At 31.8% G+C, this 8,650-nt stretch overlaps 1 protein-coding gene across 1 annotated transcript; it reads right to left on the bottom strand.

Annotated features, from left to right (window-relative positions):
- Window positions 1-1,750: 1,750 nt before the first annotated feature.
- LOC105618102 (polycomb protein Sfmbt-like) lies at window positions 1,751-7,355 on the bottom strand. The gene is made up of 10 exons (XM_012199642.1): window positions 7,334-7,355; window positions 6,251-6,516; window positions 5,945-6,179; window positions 5,555-5,751; window positions 4,878-5,078; window positions 4,524-4,788; window positions 3,664-4,397; window positions 3,005-3,260; window positions 2,162-2,517; window positions 1,751-2,080 (listed from the first exon to the last, which is right to left on the bottom strand). Exons 1-10 carry the CDS (start codon window positions 7,353-7,355, stop codon window positions 1,751-1,753), a joined length of 2,862 nt encoding a protein of 953 aa, XP_012055032.1.
- Between the last annotated feature and the right edge of the window lie 1,295 nt (window positions 7,356-8,650).

The following is an 8,650-nucleotide window of genomic DNA, read 5'->3' as shown; positions in this document are numbered from 1 at the left end:
TGTGTGTGTGTGTGTGTGTGTGTGTGTGTGTGTGTGTGTGTAAATGCATATTAATGTATAATGTATATTTATAAAATGTGAGCTATCATTGTGAAAAATTTTAATTTCAATTTCTTTCTATAATAGAATGGGCATCATAAAATTAGATGCTGTTTATTTTAAACAGAACAATCTCCATTCTAGAATGCAGTTCTTATGTAAGATTTATAATTATTCTTGTATGCATATATGTATTTAATTTAAATATCTAATTTATTAAAAGTATTAAAATTAAGTAAGTAAAGTCTTGTTTATTTTTATCAGAGTATTATATAATGTATGTCTCCTGGATATCATAACTTTTGCTTGAATTTATCTGTATAATAGATAATTTGCAGTTCATTAATTTTTCATAAATGAATCGTACATAAGAAAATGAGTCAGAATCGAATCCAGAAGACTTACTGTGAATCGATTTACTATAGTATAGTTCTATAAAGAATTATGCATCTTGTTTTAAAAAATAATTATAATAAATGATGTTGACGAAAAATATATTTATTTATTAATCAAAATATTAATGATAATTACAAACTTTAAACCAAGCTGATATAATAAGAAATTTGTGGCTGAAAATTGATAAGAAATACATATTGCAATAAAAATTTTTTGTAACAATCAATTTGACTTTAATTTTATCTGTATTTCATTAATTGTAACAATTGTTTATACTGTATTTCAATAATTGTATAAACAATTATAAAACATTTTATTAATGAAAATAATTTTTTCTATTTTGCATTTATCGCATTATGTAAGTAGAGTTGACAATAGAAAAGTTTTATTATTATGTAAATTCGTATTATTAAATTTGATTAATTAATTCAAAAAGTTTAATCATTTCCACTGCTGCTATCATAGATAGCAAAAACGAAGAGAATAAGCGTTTTCAGTGTGATTGACAAATGTAATTAATAAGTTACACTAGAATAATATTTAAAGGCATTAATTTTCAATAACTTTTCTCTCTATATTATTATTATTAAAATTTTTAATAATTATAATATAGAGAGATTTTAATAATTTTTAATAATTATATTATTAAAAATTTATTAATATATTTATTAAAATATTTAATTTCCTTCATATATGTGTCTATACATATTTGAAAAATTTTAAATTAGATATTTGAAAAATTAAATGTTTAAATAATAGAATTAATATTGATTAACAAACATTTTATTTTTATTTTACGCACTCAAAAATTATGGAATAACTATTAATAAATAACTATTAATAAATAAATTATTTTTAATAAACATTATCTATACCTCTAAACAAAGGTATTAAAAATTAAATTAAGAAGGCAACTGCCCTCTAGAATGGTAAAATGCTTCTCAACTCATGATAAAATTAATAAAGCATACAGCATCTAAATTTTTACGCGTTTTAGATTATAAAGAATTTATATATTAACATTTTCCTTCAATACATTAGGAAAGTACGTAACAAATAATACGTACACAACCGTATTGAAATAGAGATGATTTTGGGTGCCTTCCAATAAGCGACTCGGTACAACAGTAATCATGTCATCTTGTTTAATATTGGCGAACAACATGGATGGTAATCATGTCACACCGTGTCATATGTGTCTCTTATTGGAAGATACTCTTTAATTATCGTTATCTCACATGTCTTACCTGTAAATCCATGTCTAATTTGCATAATGATGGAACTTATTTATAGTGCTAACTACATACTAATTTTGTTATAATATTTTCTTCAATCCTAGTTTCAACCTTTCCTGAGCTGGATTCACTTTGATTTTTAATTGCTGAATTAAATCAAATATTTTTAGAGAAGGTCCAACTTTGAAACCTGTTAGGTCTATTATTTGGTCCTTAGTGAGAGTCAGCAATGTCTTTCCATCTATTTTACGTTTACTGAAATTATCGCAATATGTCGCACAGTCATTAACTCGAAGAAATTGTGCAACATCAAAAACATTCCACTCAGATGGCACTAGATCACCAGATTCCGAACCTTTTTGCACACCATCTGCTAACCTTGGTATATATTTAGTACTTGCTGAAGTAACCTATAAATCAAATAAACCAGAATTTAATCTATAGTTTTGTTTATTTTAGATATTTATGGAAAGAATAATAAATAAACTTACATTTATGTATGACGTAGCGGTTCTTTCTGGTTTCTTGGGTGGTGGAGAGCTGTGTACTTCACTTGGTGTATCATTCAATGCTTGACCTTGTCCAGTAGTGGGACTGGGTAAAGTTTGGTCAGGTCCAGCTGGCTCTTGTGCTGTTTCTGGTTCTCTGCTTCTTTGTTCCGGTAAACTTTCTAGATCTCGTTCTCTTTCAATTTTCGTTCCTTGAGCAGGTTCTAATTCTCGCCCACGTTCACGAGACATACTAATACGTTCGCTCTGACGAGGTAGTATATTTTTGGAGCAAGTCATCTTGCAACTTTTCTTCAATTTTCTCTTAGTTTTACGTTTAAGGCCTCTTGGTGATTTTACTGCAAGAACATAAATGTATAAATACAAGAACATAAAAAAACAAAAAACAAATCGCTTATCTATATTTACTTTGACCCAGACATAATAATAGACCGAGCATGTCCTCTACTTTGGCATGAAGATTAGGTAAAAAAGATCGAGAGCAAATATTAAACAAGAGAGCAAAATATTCACATCTTATTCCCTCCCCTTCTCTCGTCAAAAAGAGAAAGCTACAAATAGTGATATCCATTGTCCATTCTCTTCTACCTCACGTCTTCACGTTTCAAACATCACACCCGATCTATTCTTATTATGCTTATGCTTTAACTCACAATCAATCAATTATTCGTGTTGCATGAAAATCTTTAAAAATGTCTGCACTTAATATGAATATATTCGAGTTGGAAACAGAGAAAAAAAGAAACAAAAATTCTAGAACGTAAAAAATGCAAGCGACACGAACATCTATGGATATGTATAAATACGCATAAAATTGGTATATACCAGTAGGACTAATGTTTTTTACGAGTACACGCGGCCCTTCCAATTTATGATCGACAAGATCACACCACCCAACAGGATAAATATCTGGACTTTGACAATCTAACCACTGATCATATTCGTCTTCCCAACCATCAAAATGTACTCGCAGTAATCTGTCAATCACCCTAGTAATAGTAGCAACACAAACTAATCTAGGATCCATTAAATCAGCAGCTTCCAGTCTCATTCCTTCAATAAACCCATGTTGAGGAATTTCCTAAAAAAAAAAAAAAATAACATAATTTATTTATCGCAATTGCAAATTAAGAATAAGAATTTAGAGAAAATAATTTACAGCGCGAGCGTGGCATAGCAAATAGCGCACTGATCTATCATGCCAAAAGTCCCGGATTTGATCCTGATAGGAATTAAAATATTTACGCTCGTGTCTCCTCTCGGAAAAGGCCGACAACCTTCCGAGAGTATCGTTGCACACAAAAACATCTCTCGAAAAATCCGCGTTCGGAATCGGCATTAAAACTGTAGGTCCCATATGCTTGTGATAATTAATTAGCATGCGCATCACAAACATATAAGGTATGATACAAACATATGAGTTACATAGGCTAAAGACCTAATGTAAGAGGAAGAACTAATTTATAAATATATAGAAAAATTACCCAATTAAATAACTGCATAGGAGCAGGTATGGTATTAGTTTCTGCTAGATATGCATCCCATGTGAATGTGGTAGGATCGTAACCCTTTGGTGGTGTTAAAGGTAGACCATGTTGGGCACAAAAGCCAATTGGAAAAATGCATGGCGAACACGAATGATAGCAAAACCAATCAGCGCCGCTAGCATCTGCATCATAACTGTCAATGCGAATCATAATGTAATCCTTTTCTAAGACTTGCATAACCGTCGCCGCGCATATAGCCGAAAGATTGAGTGGATCAATGGCTTCTATTTTCATTCCTTCCTTAAACTTGTATGCGAGAATGTGATGATTCTTTGGCACATGAAAAAGATCCTCCGTTGCATCGTCTTCGGATAATTTTGATTTAGAAATACGATTCAAATACTCAGGATACGCATCTAGCGACTGCCCCACTTTCTTGGCCCAGCCAACAGGATGTATAAGGGGCGAATCTTCATGACACCAAAATCCGTTATCCTCAGGAGGCGAATCGTAATATCTTACGTGCAAACGTTTACCAACAATTTTTTGTATCGTCGCCACTTTTACTTGTGAGATTCTGTTTTTATCGACCACTTCTAAATGAAGACCACATCGAAACCGAGATTTCATGCTATCGTTCACTTTATTATAGAAATTTGTTGGTAATGTCCTCGCGCCAGTTAATCGCCTCATTAAAAAATCCTTCCAATCTTTGTATTTGTTTGCAATCGCTGAAAAAAAAATCATACGATACACTAAATTTTTCCCACACTTTTCCAAGACTAACAATCATTATAATCAATAGATTTTTTAAATCATGCGTTATCATTCTGTTATAAATAATTTCGATTACGTACTGTTAGGTGGAATAAGAGGTTTTCCAATTGTGGCACACCAACCAACAGGATGTATGTCATTAGAACAAAGTGACACCCAAAAATCTTTGTCGGCATTGTGTCCAAAACCTTCATACCTTAACAGAGCTCTGTAGCCACATATACGTAATACAGTTGCAACCCAAAACGAATCTGGGAAAGCTTCGCATACTTCATCACAGTCGGTATTTTCTACTTCTACTTTCATACCTACTGTGATATTATCCCAAATCTCTGATATAGGAGCCTAAAAAGAAAGTTGATAATATTATAAGACTTTTATAAAAGAAAAAAAACTATCTAAAAGATAAACAAAAACTTCTTAGAGAAACTAACATGTTTGAAACAAGAGACTGGTGCGGCACAAAATCCAGGTTCAACAAGCTGTGATGTCCAGTCATAGGAACCTGCCATTTCCGCTGTTCTTTTTCTTCTAACTGGTAAATCCTCTGGCATTACTGGCTCTAATTTAACTTTATCTTTTTCCGATTCTACGAATTCCTTAACATCTTCCTTAACTTCTTCTTTTACAATAACCTTGAAATTAATTTAAAAATAATTTATTTATTCTAAACATATAACAAACAAGAACCAATACTTATACCGATCGGATCTCAAGTGCTTTAAATAATTACAATTAATAATTATTTTATTAATTGTGAATTTAATATCACATTTGTAGTCTCTTGAATTGGACGCTAAATTGATTTTTTCAAAGTAACCAAACTATTATAGTACTATTACAAATTGACAAGCAATTAATTTAATAATTAATTTAATAATTAGTCAATTGGCATTATTTTAATATACTAAAAATCTCTAAATAAATTTATTGCAAAAAAGTATCACCTTGAAAAACCAATTCAGCGCACAATTCAAAATATTACAAATGTGGTATATAAATTCACAAGTAATTATTTAAGGCATTTAAGATAGATTGTTTCTTGCTTATTGTATAATATATGTAGTTTGTTGTCATATATTTTCTATCTGTAAATTCAGTATTAACTTACATCCACCGGTTTGGTTTCAATAGAAGAAGTTTGGTTTGTGGATATTGGCTGATCCATCGAATGAGATGGACTATATGTGGAGTCAGCAGTAGGTATCATGTATTCTGAAGAACGTGCACATGCTCTACTACAAAATCTACGCTCCTTTGTATAAAAGGCATGTTTTACTCCAATAGCACCGCATTTTTCACAAACAGCTGTAAAATAAAAATTTAAGATTTTAAACATTTTCTATGATAGAAAGATATATATGGTCAAGTTGCAAACACAGTTTAATACATAAATCTTCTATTTCTTTTTTAATAATTGTAATTTTAACAGAAAATTGTAGATTAAATGATATTTTTTGTTTAAATACATATTTTGACTTTTTACAATAATTACACTTACCTATGCCATCTTTGCGAATAGGAATAAAATTTAAATCAGTATGAGGCTGATAAGCAATTGGCGTTTTTAAAACAAGTCCTGGATGCTTTATAGGTTTTATTTTTCGATTGCGATTGTCTTGAGTAGTCTGAGTCGCCGCATTGCTCACAATTTGTTCCCGTTCTTCATCACCCATGTAATCTTCTAATGTTAAATAATCATTTATCTCGGGCCTTTCGGACTGTGAATCATAATCCTTGAAAAATAGAAAAATCATAATATTAAGAATATATGCAATTAGGTTTCTTCTGTAAAAATAAAACTCACTTGCTGTATCTCATGAGTATCAACAGCATCCATTGCTTCATCAGGTTCGGAACACTCGTTTGAGAACTGTTGCGGTATGTAGCGCACCATAGTGGTAGAAGCAATATGATTTCTCAGATCTTCATAGGAATGTGAACCATGTGAGAAAAATGGACTCTCGCTTTGACGGGGATCCAGCATTAGTTCGTGAGCAGGTTCCCCCAGCATCATATCTCCCATCCATACCATTCCTAGTTGTTCAGGAAATCCAGGGATGGAAGTATACACTGTATTCATACATATATCCATTCCTATATTCATATTATTCATAAATTGTTACTTTTAGTCGAATTATTAATACAGAAATATTCTTTTGTAAATTCTGTTCATGAAGAAAATTGTGTAGTATATTGTATAAATACTAGGATGTATTAGAATGCCATTATTAAATACTAGAAAAAAATCTTATTCCAAATTTAAGAGACTCCATTTAAGTAATACATGTAGAAACTGAGATACATGAATAACATAAATTATTCAATTAATGTTATATTAATGACACATGTTTTAGACTTAAATTCTAGTATGGATGGTAATCTATAATCTCTATACTATGGAATGTAATTTCATTCAATATTCACCTGTAGCGCCGCACATAATTATGAGAGAGCTATCGAGATAATAGAGAGTTTTTGCAATACCATTTATCCAAATATGGTATAAATAAATATGCTAAAGTCAGGTTATCTTCTTTTCAACAACTAATTAAGAAAAAGATAACGTGACTTTAGCGTTCACCATATCTGGATCCACGTTATTGCAAAAGCTCCCTAATGAGCTGCACGATTTTATTGTAATTTTTTGCGCAAATTTGCAGATAACGTTCAGGCTCCAAAAATGACGCTAGAAAATCTGAAGAATATATATTTTTATTGAACCCCTTCTATCATATACTTGCATGTCTCGCGCGTTTAATCGTCTCCGGCGAGCGTTTGGTTCGGTACATGAATAAACGCGAAGGTTGAGAACATCACGTCGTCGTTGAGAAGAAAACGATCGGCCGGTCAGAGGCGAAACGTGCCGAATAGGAAAACAAGTGCGTACCATTAGAAGCTTGCATGTCCATGACAAAGAGTCGTTCGTGGATTTCCTCGACGTTTTCCACTGGTATTACCGCAGTCTAGGCTTGTCGCAGTGCACTAGTCTCATCTCGACAGGCGCAAAACACATCGCCACCGCTTGGATTTCACTTTGCCTAAATCAGAATCAATCGAAATCCATTCTTTTTCGCGACATTCCCGAACAATAGGGCAAAACATTCGGCGGTAGGCCGTCGCTTCGCCCCCTACTCCACTATTTTCGTCTTCCCTTATCAGGATGGGCAATTGCCGCGCCCGAAAGGAACCAGTGGAAGGTGCAGCCACAGTATACAGTAGCGCAACTCTCCTGATTTTATGTTGTCCAAAATGAAGTGCGCATGCGCAAAATAAGTAAGTTGCCATCAAAACTTCTATCTCACTTCTTTCTTTTTCCGTTCTTTCTTTCAGAGCCATTTAAATGTCGAGTAGCTGAAATATGGATCAGAGAAAAAGATAGAAGAAAAGAAAATCATGATTAGTTTAATTAGTTTAATTCATTGCGAAGTTTTATGAGAAAGAAAGTTTTATATGTTAACAGAGTAATAGAATAAAATAAATATAAAATATGATACAATAGATTATAGACATAACATAAAATAAAATACAATATAATAGTCATTAGTAGTTTGCAAACGGTTAAACATTAGCAAAATTGCTGTTATAAAATCCATCAACAACAAAATCGGAAATAAGACAACAATGCAATGAGAGGCGAACCACTGAAATCACACACTGAAATACACATTCACGCATATACATTCGCGCATACGCACATACACACGCACAACACACCAATTTCGTCATCTCGCTTAAATAAATGAATGATATGTACAATTGCTAGATTGCTTTCATTTTAGCTAAAAATCTGCGTTCTATGTGCAATTCTAATAATTTACTAAAAAGTGATCTAGTAGGAAAACAAGCATCGTATGCTGCAATCGTTAATTAAAATATTTTTATAGTATAATATTTGTATCATACAATTATTTGTATCATACATTTATATAATTTTATATTTTCTTATTTTTGAATTTTTTTTATTTTGCAATGCATTACAAATCTATTTCTTTTAGTTTTATTACATTTAGTTTTATTACATTTTAGATTATATATATATATATACTTTGGTATACAAACGACTTAGAGAGAGAGAGAGAGAGAGAGAGAGAGAGAGAGAGAGAGAGAANAAGAAAAGAGAAGACANAGAAGAAAGTATACGTACGTACGTTAAGGTAACGTTAACTTTACGTTACGCCGTCGTACGACTACCTACTTACCGTAA

The sequence above is a fragment of the Atta cephalotes genome, assembly GCF_000143395.1.
Source record: "Atta cephalotes unplaced genomic scaffold scaffold00015, whole genome shotgun sequence".
Taxonomy (NCBI): domain Eukaryota; kingdom Metazoa; phylum Arthropoda; class Insecta; order Hymenoptera; family Formicidae; genus Atta; species Atta cephalotes.
The sequence above is the reverse complement of the archived record's forward strand: the minus strand, read 5'-3'. Positions and strand labels throughout refer to the sequence as shown.

Coding starts and splice junctions, on each gene's coding strand:
- LOC105618102 (XM_012199642.1), bottom strand. CDS start 7,355: ATGGACATGCAAGCTTCTAATG. Junction 5,752..5,944: donor TATTCGCAAAGATGGCATAG/GTAAGTGTAATT, acceptor TTTATTTTACAG/CTGTTTGTGAAAAATGCGGT. Junction 5,079..5,554: donor TTGAAACCAAACCGGTGGAT/GTAAGTTAATAC, acceptor ATTAATTTCAAG/GTTATTGTAAAAGAAGAAGT.